This window comes from Corvus cornix, chromosome 1 (genome assembly GCF_000738735.6).
Source record: "Corvus cornix cornix isolate S_Up_H32 chromosome 1, ASM73873v5, whole genome shotgun sequence".
NCBI lineage: Eukaryota > Metazoa > Chordata > Aves > Passeriformes > Corvidae > Corvus > Corvus cornix.
In genome coordinates this window covers 47055491-47071835 of record NC_046332.1, presented here as the reverse complement: position 1 = coordinate 47071835, position 16345 = coordinate 47055491, and the positions used below count along the sequence as shown (strand labels likewise).

Genomic DNA, 16345 nt, shown 5'->3' with positions numbered 1-16345 from the left:
TTTCTGGGGATTTTTAGAGTAAGTTATTTATATGCTTTTGAAAGCTTAACCTCAATTATTTTAATGTTTTTTTCAGCTGTAGTATTATGTATATTAAATATTTTTAAATACACTGTATTAGTCATAGCTAAGAATATATGAAATCACTGATGCAATCAAATCTGAAGGGCTTTTTAAAACAATGTTGCAATTGGCATTTTGCTTAAATGCCGAAGCTATCCAGAAACGTACTATTTCTGACAGTACAATGAATTATTATAGACTTCAACTTCTACAGTGAAATAGCTAAGAAAATCTACTACTGACACTAAGGTGACAGCAGTTTGTATATACAGCTTATTAATATGAAGCATGATTAGCAATGCAAGAGTAACAACTGCTGTCAATTTAAAATAAACACTGATTAAATTCTCAGTCCATACACTAGTTTCCTCTTCCAATAGATTGCTTTTAATTATTCTCCAAACTCTGAAAACTACCTGGGTGGTACTGTATAACACTAATGAGACATTAATGAGGCACTTAAAAAAAAAAAAGACGGGGGGGAAAAAGAGGAAAAAAAAAAAAACAGTAGCAAAACCAAGATGAGAACTGCATATCACAAGCAGCATTAACTACTACTGAGTCAATATTACCCTATTGTCCTGATACAAAAAGCTTTTACATTTTAGTAAATGTCAGGAATCATCTAAACAGGAAGTATATGCAGTGGCTGGCTCAGACATGTAGCATGGAAGCCAAGATGCATGTTAACAGCTTCTAAAGCTAGACAGAGAAATGCTTTATCTACCCAAGTAAGTGCTTTCAAACAATATAATGATGTCACTTAAATCCTTTGGTTTTACTGTGTATTTATGAAGTGAATGACCAAGCGCAGAAGCAGGAAATATTTTTAAAGGAAATACAGTTTCTAGTGAGTAGAACCCCCTAAAAAATTTCACCTAGTTCATCCAAACAAAGTACCTTGTTTAGATACAGAGTATTTTAAGATCTTTGACGACCACAGAACAGATACTACTAATGTACTTTGTGACTACCCTACCCTGAAATTAACAGGGACACCCAGTGTCTCAAACCTTTTCCAATATTCTGACTTACTTCCAGTAAGGTCTATATTTATTCATTTATGATTTACTACACTCAAAACCTCAAAGTTTTCCTTGTGAAAAAGGCAGCTTAATAGCTCCATTACTACAGGGGCTTCTTGACTCAAGAATATTTTTACTTGCTCTTCTAAAGTGATTATTCCCAGCTTGCCTTACTGAGACAACAAGATGAAATATCGGCACAGGATTACTTTGAAAAGACAGAGGTTATTGTGCAATTAAATACTGTTGTCTTGTCAACATCACTTCTGGCTCAATGCTTTCATGCAATTACCTACCCTCTTCCACTGTTGAATCCAGCTGGGTGACTTTGACAGCAAGGCGATCAATTCTGTCTTGGAGGGAATTTGCTCTGATGTAGAAGCTGTTGGCCTCATTAAACAATTCACCAAATATGTCTTCAGCATGTTTGCCTGTGTAAGAAAATAGACAAGGAAATCCCTTTGCTAGTGGCTTACAAAACACAAGACAAATGGCTTCAATATCATGAAGTATAATAAAACACAGTAGCTGTAGGATTAGAACAGCGCAGTTTGTCATGCAGCAAAATTTGGGGCAACAGATTTGTACAAAAATGTCAAAATACATCATAAATTCTGCCTGATTCTTCTGGACATCCTGGTTAGTAGTCGTCTTAAAAACACAGGGAGACTTAAAAATTCTAATCCTTATGTAACTGAACTAGTGCCAACTGACAGACAACTAAGCATTAAAACCTGCCTCTGTGATGAAAAGGCCTAGAGTTACTGCAGTCCATAAAAGCTTCTGAAGTACATTTTGAAATTAAAATCTTGCAATCCATAGTAGCTAAGATTTAATTTTAAGCATAAGCACAGGCCAACATCAAAATTAAAGCAGAGTGAAACAGATCAAAATCAGGATTCTCCTGCAAGGCAGCCCACTTATCTCTACAAATGCCGAGTGCGTATGTTGCTGTCCCTGGTGTCATTTGAGAGAGGGTCAGAGGGCACTGACCACATTTACCCATGGCCACACTGGACTTAGTGCACAACCTTTTCAGCCTCCCTTTCACATGCTCTATGTTCTCAGTCACTGTGAGAGTGGACAGTCCAGTCCAGATCATCAAATCACTGAATCAATAAGGTTGAAAAAGACCTCTGAGATCACTGAGTCCAACCTATGACCAAACACCATCAGGGTCAACTAGACCATGGTATCAAGTGCCACATCCAGTCTTTCCTTAAACACCTCCAAGGGATGGTGACTCCACAATCTCCTGGGCAGCCCATTCCAATATCTAATCACACTTTCTGTGAAGAAATTCCTCCTAATGTCCAACCTAAACCTCTCCTGGAACAACTTAAGACTATGTCTCTCATCCTGTCACTTGTTCCCTGGGAGAAGAGGCCAACACCCAGCAGGCTACACCCTCCTTTCAGGCGGTTGTAGAGAGTGATAAGGTCTCCCCTGAGCCTCCTTTTCTCCAGGCTGAACACCCCCAGCTCCCTCAGCTGCTCCTCACAGACTTGTGCTCCAGACCCTTCACCTGCTTTGTTGCCCTTCTCTGAACCTGCTCCAGCACATCAATGTCCTTCCTGAATTGAGAGGTCCAGAACTGGACACAGTACTCCAAAGTGTGACCTCACCAGTGCCTAGTACAGATCTGAAGCCTCAGGCCCTTCCCTAAAAGTGCTACAGTGGACAGAAGGTGCCACATGATAAACCAAATCCCTCCTTGATGCACAGATCATTGTGCATGGCCCTTCCTTTCCCAGTCCTCCCACAGAACTAGGCATACTCATCCACAGTTTGACTCTCTTTATGCCCCAGTCCACAACTCTCCTCCACTCCAGATCACTGGTTCCAGATCCACAATTTAATACTTCGCCTGCCCCTGAACTTCCCCTACAAATTTCAGATTCCACCCAAACTCATTGCTCCCACTCACTGAACTGATGGTCCTGCCTACCCAGACACTGCTATTTCATTTAAGATGCCTCCCTCTACAATTTCTGCAGCCAAACACCTTCAAGAAATCCTTGTAAAAAGAAAAGTCCTGCCTCCTGCATTTAACCACGCTTTTTAAACAAAAAAAAATGTTAAACCCCTGCTTCTGAATTAAGTTCGTCTTGTTATGACCAGTATCAGGAAAAGAGCTGACATGGGGGGGCAAAGTAAAACTTATCTCATAGTTGGAAGAACATGGAATATGCATTAACCACCTAAATGACAATGACTTCCAAAAGAACAGTCATTATTGACATTCAAAGTAGGGTCCAACAACCAACCATAATACTTAACAAAGAAAAGTAAAAATACAATGAAAATTTCAGTTAAGATCCCATCCTTAGACAGTAATTCAATGTAAAAAAAATGGCCACCTTTAGGAAGTCAACAGGACAATCTGCCCCTTTCTTGGATCACTTACATGGGTGGGGGGGGGAGGAAACAACAACTAGACTAAAACATTTTTGGAAAACCGTTTGCGAATCACAAAAGAAGAAGTGATTGCCTTCAAATGGAGGATTTTACCAATAATAGTTTTCATTACTATGTGTAAGATCAGCCAATAACTAACCCAAAATGTTAAGATATGCCAGTGTATGCAAGCTCTGCTTCATATATATGTGGAAGGTGGGTAAGAAAGCTATGCTGTCTACCTGCTCCTAATCTCCTCCCCCAACAAAAGTCACACACAACCACAGAACAGCTGAAGTTCAAAATCATCTGGTCCAATTCCCTGCTCAAAGCACAATGAAACAAAGCAGGTTGCCAATGGACTCTGACCAGCTGGGTTTTGAACGCTTGCAAGGATGGAGGCTCCACAAGTCTTCTGGGCTACCCATGCCAGTGTTCAACCACCTTCACACTTAAAGTGTTCTCTAAGTGCTTCCCAGCAGCTAGCTGAAATTCACTTATAATCCCCACTTGATTTAGTTGCTTCAAATGAAGATGTTATTACAAGCTATGGAAAAAATAAGCTTTTCAGCTCTTCAACTAAATAAAGCAGTTATTACATTCTTCAGCCACCAGCATTCAGAGCTCAATCAATTTTAATAGATGTTAAGTTTATGTTAATATATTGAAATCAGCCTGCTGAGGGAGGACTGCCACATTCTAGGATTAAACACATCAGCCCTAGAGAAGTCAAGGAGATGGATGCTTGTCAGTTATCTTTCAGAAGGCAAAGTGGGAACATATTTCTTTAATATTTGATTTTTTTTTAAACACTTGCTAGCCTAGAACACGTGGAAGACGGATTGTCAATCTCCTGTCTGTGAAAACAGTGACATAGTAAAGCAGTATTGGACACACTGTTGTGATTAATCTGATGCAGTAAGTTTTAGAAATAAAGTAATACTTCAAGTGTTTGCTATGTTGCCATTTTTTACATTAGATTTTTAACAAAACAGAAACAAGCAGGAAAAAAAAACCTATCTGAAATTGCAAGCATATATCTTTCAATTTAAGAGCTGATTTTGGTACTCTAAGACAATAATTTTAAAACATTAGGTGTTGCCCAACATGTGGACAACCTACCCATTAATTTAAAAATCCACCAAGAAATTATGCAGTCTTTCCTTCTAAGGTTCCCTCCAACTATAGAAGACAGTGATTTCACCCACCCATTTGTAACTGGATTAACTAGAAACATTAGAATCATGCTTTCCCCCTCCTCTTTTTTTAAAGATGCAAAAGTGGTAGGCTGTTACTGACTAGGTCTTGATTCTGATCTCCTTTCTCACAATACCACTAGCAAGATACGTAATGGCAAAAAAGCAACCTTTCCAACCCAGCCTGATTCAGCAGTACTACAGAGGGTAGTGACATGGATGCACTGTGCTCAGGCCTGCATGAAAACCAGTGAAACTGAGCCAATGGCCAATCTACCCAGGAAAATACCAAAGGGCAAGTTGGTAGCTGTTCTTCTCTGCATGAAAGAGAAACTCTTCCAAGTCTCCACAGATTACACTTCCTCCACGGTACTTACAGGTACAGCCTGCAAATGCTCCCTGTCCTTCCCCTCCAGTAGATTCTCTCCTCCCAAGTGGAGGTGAATCCCCTAGACAAGATTCTGCCTTACATAAAAGTGCACAGTTTCATACAGAATGCTGCTCACTCTGCCTGTGCTCCAAGACAGCTGGCTGGAAACAAACCCAAATCTGAAAACATAATACAGAAAAAGCTCTCCTGAGAGCACATTCCCTTTGGATAGGAACTTGTTAACATCTCCTGAAAAGAACAGAGGTAAAAGCATGCCAAATATGTATGCAACAGTACAGACCTGCCAGTTTTTAAAATCCACACTGAATTCACAGTGCAACACCAAGAAAAACCCAGTGTGACTGCAAGATAGACCTGAAGTTGCTCACTCTATGCCTTAAGCTGTGGAAACACCAGCCAGCTCTGATGTTGTCAGCAGGACATACTACTTCAGCTCCAGCACAGCATTTTTCTATGATCATTTCCTTGCTCCCAGCTGGCTCAAAAGACAGGCAAAGCAAATGCTGTCTGCAGAATAAACCCTCTGCAAACATGACATTTTTCAGACTGTGGATGAGAATGGTGATACATTTCACTTGTTAAATACCATGTATTCATCTGTTAAGACTAAGGACACATCATTTATTTGCACAGATCTTTAACCTGACACTAACAACTTTAGGGGCTGTCTACAAAGACTTCAGATGACCCTAGAAATCCACTAAGGGAAAACTGCAAGATATGGATGTAAGTAGTCAGTTCCTCAGCAACAATCATAAGAGGATGTAAACAGGCAGTGTAACAGATTAGCTGCAAGACCAAATCTGGATAAATGAAAGCTGTACACATTCCTAGCAAGTCAGACAAGTAGAAAGTGTATTATCTACACTTGGACAATCATTGCACAATACCAAAATGAGGTCTTAGCATGTATCCTTTAGTGTAACTAGAACATTAGCCATTCTTCTAACTTTTCTGAAACTTAAGGATGTCACTACTGTGCAACTGCCTGAGAAAACAGTAAATGAAACTCAATACAAACACAAATTAACTCTAAATAACTTCAGACACTAAATCATCAGCTGCTGTTCAAGAAAGACCACAGGATAGCTTGGAAGCTTATCTGAAAATAGTACCTCAATGCTTAGCAACAATCAAAATTCTACAAATTTTTAGGGAAATAATGGCAAAACAGAGAAAGTCTGTTTTGAATATTATCGGAAGTCCTCAACACTCCACCTTAAAAAACCCACAATATATCGTAACTTACATATCCAAAGCAGAAATAACAGTGATCAGAAAAACAAAATGGTTTCTATTCGAGAAGATCACTAACAGATCAGGACACTTCAACCTGGAAAAATATCACCAGGAGAACAGGATAAACACTTTATAAAATCACAAATTATTATGGAAATTCACAGGATGAAAGCACCTTTCATTATTTTGTATTACACCAGAACGAGAAGGTATCAAAAGGAAGAAACAGGTCAACTTCTATTGTGGGACATTCTGCCACAGGTCACTGGCCACGAAAAAGCTGCAATCCCTATTTCAACAGATCTAAGCAACACCACAGGTGACAGTTTTACAAATGCTCATTACATAGGATGATTCAGATGGACCTCCAGCTCAGAAAAATCACTAAATCACTGACTACTGAAAAGAGGAAATGCTGTGTTTCTTGTCCTCTTTCCCTAAGCACTTTTTTCTATCATCATAAACTGAACACCAGTGGGCCCCATAGTCTGAGCTCCATACAGACTCCCAGTCTTAAACCACTTCCATTTACAAAGTGAAGCAACTGATGAAGCAGTAATTTCTTTTCTAGGACCAGCGTTATCAGCACAAACAACAGCTGCTGATTGTTAAACACTGTCTGAAAAACATCTCTTATCCCTTTCATTAAAAATATTGTTCATCTTGCAAACACTCCAGTCATGCTTCTAGAATTGCTAGTGGTGGTGTCACCTGACAGGTGTGGTGTGTAGGCTACTCTGTACAGAGCTGATGTTAGCCTGCCTCAATGGTAGCCTGCAGGCTTGTTCAGCAAATGGCATCCTTTCAATGTGCTTAATTTCATTCATATGAATTGAGCACACACATATATATAAAAGAGGAAACTTAAGAAATATTAGCACATTACGAAAAACTAAAATTTCAGTCGAATGTGTCATTTGATGCCAGGAGGCAGAAGAAGAGTTTGCTGGCTCAATCCTGTAAAACTGCAAGGCAAGAAGAACTCAAGTGCTAGTCTTGTTTCTTGCACTAATTTCTCTCACCTTAGAAGTAAGTTCTGGTTTTCTATGCTCCAGTTTTTTGGTTGGGGCTTTTTTTGGTGGTGTTTTTTGGGTTTTTTTAAATTTGTTTTTGGGATTTTTTTGCTTGTTTGGTTTTTTGCTAATTTGCTTTTTGGAGTGGGGTTTGGGGGTGGGGGGAGGGTTGGGTTGGGCTTTTTGCTTCTTGAATAAACTCCAAAATACAGAAGAGCATAAAAGCAATGAAATAGCATATTACTACAATACATAAGTGGTAATGTCCCATACCATAATTTTGCTATTTAAAACAATCCATCTTAAAGTTTTTCATCTCTTCAGTTTTTCATCATTAATCAAATACTTACAGGAAGTTACAGATACTTACTTAAGCTGCTTAGCTGGCGTATGATAGCAGCAAGGGTGCTATTTGTTACACATTCCAGTTCACTTGTAATTCCCTCTGGCAGAGCTCCTCGGCAGAGATGCCGTGGTTCAATGTTCCTTTTCACCAAAGGCATGGCTCACAGTCTGGAATTTACAAACAAATACATATGACGTTTACAAAAACGAAATTAAGAGCTCTGAATCAGTGTAGCACACATTCAGGCTTTTTTCTCCAGAAAACACTTCACCATTTTTCTTTTAAAGCCCTTGCTTCAGCCTTCCCACTGTAAGATCCTGTACAATTCCTACCGAGGCACTGGAGTTCTGCACTCATGCCAGAATATGACAAGAGCACTGCAGGACAGCAGAGAATACAGGCAATATAGGTAATATAGGTAATGTAGGCTTTTTGCCTTAGATTTGGTGTAAGATTTACTGTATGCACAGACTTGTGCTGCAGTTCCAGAATCACTGGACTTCAGTGCACATTTGCATTTATAAAAAAACTGGCAGTCCCCACAGGAGTGGCAAGAAAGGTCGCTGTCTGGAGCAAGCTGGCATCCTGCCTTGGCAACTGGCCACCAACAGACCAATCAAGGACTGCAGCCCCCTGACTACGTCAGACACCGACCTACCCCAGCTCTGACAGTTTTCAGTAAAAATGATAAATTCATCTGACACGTAAGGGCAAGTGCCTCTCAGAAACAGGCTGCATGAGGAAGAAGATGGTTTTCCACAGGTGGTGCTGTATGGCATTCTGAATGGGGTAAGGGCATGAACTGAACAGCTTCTGGGAACAGGCCAGATGCAGGAAGACATTTATCTGAGAAAACGAAGGTTGTCAGAACTGGTTTTCTGGGAAAAATGAAACAAATGAAGATGGTGCCTTGGTTCCAGCCCAGACCAAGGGGAGGGACCAAGACATTGTGTTATTTGATACCATCTCACATCATTGCCAGGGGCAGGGAAAAGGGATTCCTCTCTCATTTCCAAGAAGCAGGGCGTTCCTCTACAGTCAGGAACAACCTGGCTGTGGTCAAGGCAGGCTCTGCAGTGACCATTTTTGCACATTAATCATTCTCTCTTTTTATATTCTTTTCTTACAAATAGTGCTGCTGCTACTGTTTGTTTTCTTATCTCATTGCTGTTTCCAGTAAATTGTTCTTATCTCAAGCTGTGATCTTTGCCTTTTGTGCATCCAGTTCTCCTCTCTGGCCACCCAGGGGGTGAAGGGCAGAGGGGGAAGAGGGGGAGAAGATGATCGAGGGAGTGACAGTGTGGTTTGGAAAGTCTCGGGGGGGGGAAGAACTAAATTGCAGAGTACCATTCCTAAACCACGACAGATGGGGAAAATGGGGAAAACAAATACAAAAAGAGATCTCAAAGCATCACAAAAGGGCACAATGGCATAGAAAACACTGTCCTACAGAGAGCAGCTTTGAGAGCAAGGATGCCCATGTGAGACAGAATTCTCCCAAAAGGGAAGCAATATAAAACAAAAACATCTAAAGCAGTTTTCTTTAAAATGACATTAACACAACAGTCAACTTGATTACATTTTTAACATCAAAAATTCAATGTCCATGTACTACTCATGAATAATATGCCATGTGGCATCGAAATTTTCTGGAACATGAAGTTTCATTATTACCAAGGACATAGTTCATTTGGGAAAGACTTAGCTGAAAATTTCATTTTTACTGTACTAAAGCAATTAAAGTAGCCTTTCAATTTCTCTAATTAAAATCACATTAGTAAATTAAAAGATCTCTTTGCCTTTCAAATGTTGCACAGTCATTTTTGTAATGACTTCCTGCCCAAAGATTTAAAATATTTTATTCTCAAGAACATTTCTAAAAGCTTAACAACTTTAATGAACAAAAAGCAAATTATTTAGCTGTAAGACTATTTCATAACAGGTCAGGAAGGAACAGGCTTGTGACTTCTAAGCAGTAGTCTTGAATTATATTTTACGTCTTTCTTAATATGAGACAGTTTGAGTATGCCAAAATTTAAGGTTAGCTGAGTTTGCTAAATTTTACACAACACATCAGAGGTAACAGAGGAACGATTTTTATATTTGATAAAAAAACTTCCTGTTTTCTGTTCTATATTTTTGTATTCCTTTACAAAGAGATGCATTTCAAAATATTACTTCATATCCATTGCAAACATTTTTCTGAACTTGATCAAAAATAAATCAAAACTGGAAATTCACTGTTACTGAAAAGCAACATCTAGCACCAACACTCTGCAAACAGGCTAGTGCATTGTAGCTATGAAATAAAAGTCATTACGAGGAATTCTTTCACTGTAATTTAAATGCTACAGTGAAAATACATTTCATATAAACATAATTTGTAAGAAATAAATTAATAGAAGCATAAATTAGTGCTAAATGAAATTTTTATATGAAAAGGCCACCAGAATAAAGCCTGTTTTTCCCATGGCTTTCTGTCTAGCATTCTCAGAGCTGCCCCCCCCCCCCTTACCTTTTGCAGTTCACCCAACTTCCTCACTAGCCCACACAACACACTGGGCCCAGTGAGAAGCTAGCTGCAGACTGCCCAGCTAATTGTCTGCTACATCTTGAAACACCTACCACACTGAGTACAATCAGAATGCCTTCCACCAGGAGCTCTTAAATTTAAGTCCCTTCTCCATATAATCTTCTTTCTTGCCTGTAAAAGCTAATTTAAAGAAAACTACAACTTCAGTTCGAGCTTTTCATTTTCTTGTCACTTCCTGATGAAATGGTCCAGTGTGTTCAAGAGCTACCAGGAGAGTGACAGACCAACCCAAGAAATCCCATTTCTCTAAAGAGCAGGCTAAAGCACACACCAGGGCTGAGGGTAAGGGAAAATAAACAACCTTCATATTTGAATGCATGATTTAAATTATTATGTAGCAACCCCATTTCAGATTGAAGTTTAATTCCAAAAGGTAAACTGAACACTGATGAGTAAATATATGCAACAAATTAAGCAATGCACTACCTGCTCCTGATCAGAGGAAAAGAAAAAAAGAAATCTGAAACTGCAATAAGTTTCTTCTAATTTAAAAACTTCACCTAACTGAATTAAACACTTACAGACCTATTCAGACACTAACCCATTACTAAGGAAAAAACTTGTGTCCTTACTACTAAAGCACAACCACCTTTTTCTTCACCACACACAACTCAGATGAACGTAATATTTTTTAAGAAAATGCATGAGAAGTGAGGCTAAGTTAATTTCAAAATCTATGTAACAAGAGGTTAGGCAAGAAATCAAGACAAAATAGGCCTCTGAATTACAGGGTCTTCATGAGACACAGCCTGACCGAAGGGAGTGTGTTACCAGGAGCAGAAAACAAGAATTTGCAACGGCAATTCCACTGCCTTCCACATTCATCTTTCACCTGTTTTGAGTCGCATTTAGTCTCAGTTTCTTCCTAGACAAGATAGTCACTGTGATGTCACTATATATAGTAAACACACTGGCATTTAGAAATCATATTCAATTTTGCAATACAGAGGTTTAATAACTTCTCTTCCCTTCTGTCGTGGTTTAACCCCAGCCAACAGCCAAGCCCCACACAGTTGCTCACTCCCTACCCCACCAGCTGGATCAGTGTGAGAATCAAAAGAGTAAAAGACAGAAAACTCATGGGATGAGGTAAAGACAGTTTAATGGGGAAAGCAAAACCTGCCCACGAAAGCAAAGCACAAGAATTAATTCACTGCTTCCCACGGGCAGGCAGGTGTTCAGCCATCTCCAGAAGAGCAGGGCCCCATCACACATAACAGTGACTTGGGAAGTCAAAGAATTGCAAACATCCCCCCTTTCTTTCTCCTTCTTATCCCCACTTTATACACTGACTATGACACCAAATGGTCTGGAATGTTCACCTGGTCATTTTGGGTCACCTGTCCCAGCTGTGTCTCCTCCCAATCTCCCAAGCATCCCCAATATTCTCCTTGCCAATGCCGAAGTACAATAAGCAGAAAAGGCCATGGCTTTTTGCCATGCTAAGCAATAACATCTCTAGTTTATCAGCCCTGGGTTGAGCACAAATCCAAAACACAGCTCCCTGCTAGCCCCTGTGGAAAAAAAATAACTCTACCCCAGCCCATACCAGAACACCTTCCACCCACAAATAATTGAAAACTCTAATGCAAATAAATTATTATTTTCAAAAATTGTGTCAGTGCAGTAGATTGGTCCCAATCCTAAGTTTGTAATTTTTTTACTCATTTTACCCCAGCTAAGCACACACTGAAACCAGAGACTTACAGTTTGGATGAACAGGTTCATCACCACTGTGAGGCCATCTATGCCTGACAGCCGCCTTTAAACCATCAGCGGCATCTAGCACAAGAGATGAAGAATCTAGAAAGATGCTATATTGCACATATACAACTGGCTGAAGTGGAAATGTATGAGACATTAGTGTCAGATCAGAAAGAGGAGGCAAAAGGGGAGAGAAGAAAAACTATGAGGGTGAGATGTCGCTTAACATCTCACTAAACCCATGCGTGCCTCATTGGACATGGATCAGATGCGACATCTGGCTGGACTGAACTATGACTGAGTACAGACGGACACTGCTCTCCAAACCCTCCAGGCATCAGCAACTCGATTTCCACACGCATTCTGAAAGGACAGGACATCAAAAGCTTGAATTAGCTTAGATCAACCCATTAAAATTCAGATTTTGCATGCTTCCTCAGTATTCTCATCTCCCTTTCTCTTCTTTCTCTCTCCCCCTCCCATAACAACTTGCATAACAACTCCATAACAATTTGCCTTTTGTCTTAAAATTAGAATGCACTTATCCCAGTAGTCACTGCTGTAGAGGCAAGAGTGGTACAGAAAGACTTAATCAAAGCATTTTTGCTTTTCTTTGCATGCTTCCCCCACAGCCACAGAAGTACCACTCCAGGTCTACTCAGACCACCTTCCCCTGGACAGCAGCTGTTAAACTGCATGCAAGAAATCTGACACTGCCTTTGCAAGTCAGATTCTTAAAAAATTATGTAGAAAGCAGATGTACAGTAACAAACTTGAAAGATGACAAACACCATGTGCAATCTTTCCAAACAACAGCAGAGCACAGCTATTACAAGAGACAAGCTGGGTTTTTCAAATACTTGAGCTACTGGCAAAAACCTGAAGTACCAGCTGTCCCCCAAACCTGCCTTTTATCCTTTCACATCCCCAAAAAGGCACTGCAATTTACACGCGTGCTAAAAATATGTACCTGAATTTCATGGTTCTTTATTTTAAGTTCTTTACATATTCACTAATACCACAAAACAAATTCCAGTTCATTACACAGCCCCTCTACTTGTGAATGTTTACTTATTACATTTTCTCAAAGACACTGTACAATGCCTTTTTTTAAGCTCTTCAGAGGTTTCTTCTTACATCCTCCAGTAAAATATGACAAAGCTGAACATTTTAGCACAAAAACCAGCTTACTATGCATCAATTCTAAATTCTCCCTGAATATAGTCTATTCTTTTCAGAGAGCTTTAGAGCTTTCCATTGATAAATCTCCCAGACCGCTATAAAAAGAGAACACACCATAATTCTCCTTCTATGGAGAAGAAAAACGAGATGGACTGAATACGCAGCTTGCCATGAGTAATGTACCAGATGGGATTCCATTCAAGATTAAGCACCTAAATTTGTATGAATACATCTATATGAGCTCAGCAGAAGCCCAAAGAACAACCAAATCCCTGCATCTCCTGATAGATACAAGAATGACACGGTGAGCTCAAACACCTCATGTGTAAGCTTTGATAGGCACTCACCTGAATTTCAGTGTCTGAATCTAGAACTGCATTTCACCTCATCAAAACCAGAGAAATACTGTCAGTTTCCTCACCTCAAGGCACACAATCAAGTTACACTACGTCCTAATCACAGTCTCCATGTCTAGGGCATTTCAACATTTAAAACTTTTACAGACTGTTAAGTTTTCCCATATCTAATGTCCTAACAATCAATTCAACACACAGTTTCCATCTCTGAATGGCATCCAATTTGGTAATATTGACCATTTTCCTGTTCAAGTTCGTAATTCTAGATAGCCTGCCATCACTCACCTTCAAGATTCATGTATGTACTAAATTGGAATAGAAAGGAAAGCAGAAAGATGAAAGACCCCAAGCACCAGGTTTGGAGATGCTCTCCCATCCCCATATTTTTTTCTCCCCGTGGAAGTGCCATTGTCACAGATCTCCATGTCCTCCAAAGGATCTTCATCCTTCCCAAGACAAAAGGAAAGGGCTACATGGAGTGCAAATACTGCTATCCCTCTTATCCTAATGGAAGGAAAGGAATAAATGTGCCTTTAATGCATGCTCCTTTCTGGTTTTTCCTTATTCCAGATGACTGAGAACCTGATGTTCATGAACCTTTCCTACTTGTCATCGCTGAATGTTATTTACTACCTGATCAGTAATGACAAGTTAAAAACAAATAAACCATAACTAGCATATATCCTGGAAGCTATTGAATTCAAGATTCGTCTAACATCATTCATTTGTACTTTTAAAAGTTTTGTGGTTTTTTTTTAACTGGCTTCACTCTAACAAGAATCTGAATCCACATTTTGTATACTACAAAACAATACAGACTATTTAGTCATCAGTTATTGTTTAATAGTGCTCTCTATTACCCCAGAATTTTTTATCAAAAGGCATACAAACAAGACTAATTTTTAATAGTTTCTTCTAGCTATTCAAGTTCCATCAGGCATGCCATTCCTCTCTCAGCCACATTACTATGTAACGAGTATCAAAACAAAATATGGTTTTACTAAACCACAATCGTGCTTTAAGTACCAAGTACTTTACTTTTATTAGAGCTACCCCAATCTAAGGGATGGTGTATTTTTTAGTTAATATACCATTTTTATTATGTTTTACGTGATTTTTTAATGCAACTCTCTTCATTTTGATAGGAGTTTGCTGATGCAAGGGCAGACTTTTGATACAAATATACACAAGGTCTAATAGGATTCTATTTCCTAAGGATAACTAAAAATCAAGAACATTTCTTATCCACAACAAACATCTTTCAACAATACATGTAAAGTGAAATGCCTAGAAAATGTCCTCCTCACTACAATTTAATATATAGCCAATTCTATCACCATTGTTTGCACAGATCTTCCTCCTGATTACCAGGTCTACATGAAAGGAATGACAGTCAAGGTTGGAACAAAAGCAGGTTTTTTTCTCCTCAGTATCAGATCACCACTTCTGATCTTCCTCTCACATCATACCAATCTAAGTATTAGCAATGATGAAATGGGCACAGAAATCCCTAAAGCTATTTTGTTTCTTTAACAGAGCTCTTTAATGTCTGTTGCAATGAAATGTTCCTGAAGGTTCACCAACTCGGATGGTTGTTTTGTTTTCTTTTCTTTATTTGGCACAGTTTTTGTCTGTGCTGAGATCTTTGGGGCAGATTTTATGGTCCACTGATATTATGAAGGAAATCAAGACATTAAGCAACGAAAAGAGAAAGGACAACAGGGGAAGGGATGGTGATTAGTTTTGCTTATCTACAATCTAAAATTTTATGGATGTACACTCTCCTAGTCAACCTTCCACATCCCCAAAAAACGTGTAAGAAGCAGAACAATAGCTACCTCTGCTAACACAGTGGGCCTGACACACGGAAGTCTGCAGAACCTTTAAAAGGCGAACGCATTAATTCAGGAATTTCCACCAATTAAAAGGTTGGGAGAGAAAAAGGTAAACAGATCTTCACAGTAGTGAACACTTACAGGTACTTTAAATTTAGTTCTCAGTACTTCACATTAACTATGAATATGCACAGAAAAGATAACATTCACAAATGCAGGAAAGAAGAGGCCCTGAGGATGATCCAATCTAAAATTAAGTAGCTATTTCCTCCTTGACACTACATACTGTAATATAAAAGGCTTCAAATATTATTAACAACTATGAAGTCAGAAATTGCTGTATTTTCTCTACAGCTTCCAGGATGAGTATTCTGGGGTCTTTCCCCCTTTGTTCTACAACCCCATGTTTGCATTACCTGTCCACTGTAGCTAAAGATGATCCTTGGGCACCTGCCATTCTCTGATAGTGTCAAAGCTCTCATCAATTTCTGCTTAAAGTAAGAGTCCCTCCATGAAGAAAAGAAGACTGGGGTACCACTTCAAAGTTATTGCATTAACTTCTTCCTCCCAACAGAACTGTACCATTGCAAAGCCACAATCCCAAGAATATTTTTTCCCATTCACAATACTTTTCACCACAGTTTCTAAGGAAATAAGAAGCTTATCATCATGAAGTACATACAGACAGATTATGATGAAGTTTCATCTCCTGCTCCAAAATAAGGGATCACATACATGTCACCCAATTAAATGGCTTCATCATTGTTCAAGGAAGAAATAAAGGTATTTCACACTCTGCTAATGAAGCCACTTAACTGAAGGTTAACACCAATTTATCTCTATTTAGTATGCAACTTTTCTCGCCCAACTGCAATATACGTATGGAATATAGAATGTATTTCCTGTATTAAATTCTCACTGTTCAAATTAATGGACTTTGCCGTTTATACTCACAGCATTTTTTCCACTGCCCAGCATGCAAAAATCTTTGCCAGCAAATTACAC

General features: G+C 39.1%; 1 protein-coding gene across 4 annotated transcripts in view; it reads right to left on the bottom strand.

Moving 5' to 3' along the window:
* Positions 1-16345, bottom strand: part of WASF3 (WASP family member 3) — a 65689-nt gene that overhangs the window by 15200 nt on the left and 34144 nt on the right. For all 4 annotated transcript variants that reach the window (XM_039565585.1, XM_039565601.1, XM_039565592.1 and 1 more), the window contains 2 exons: positions 7695-7837; positions 1385-1519 (listed from right to left, as the gene is read on the bottom strand). In XM_039565585.1, the coding sequence (XP_039421519.1) occupies positions 1385-1519; positions 7695-7827 (268 nt within the window). In that variant the 5' untranslated portion in view covers positions 7828-7837. The remainder of the gene's footprint in view (positions 1-1384; positions 1520-7694; positions 7838-16345) is intronic.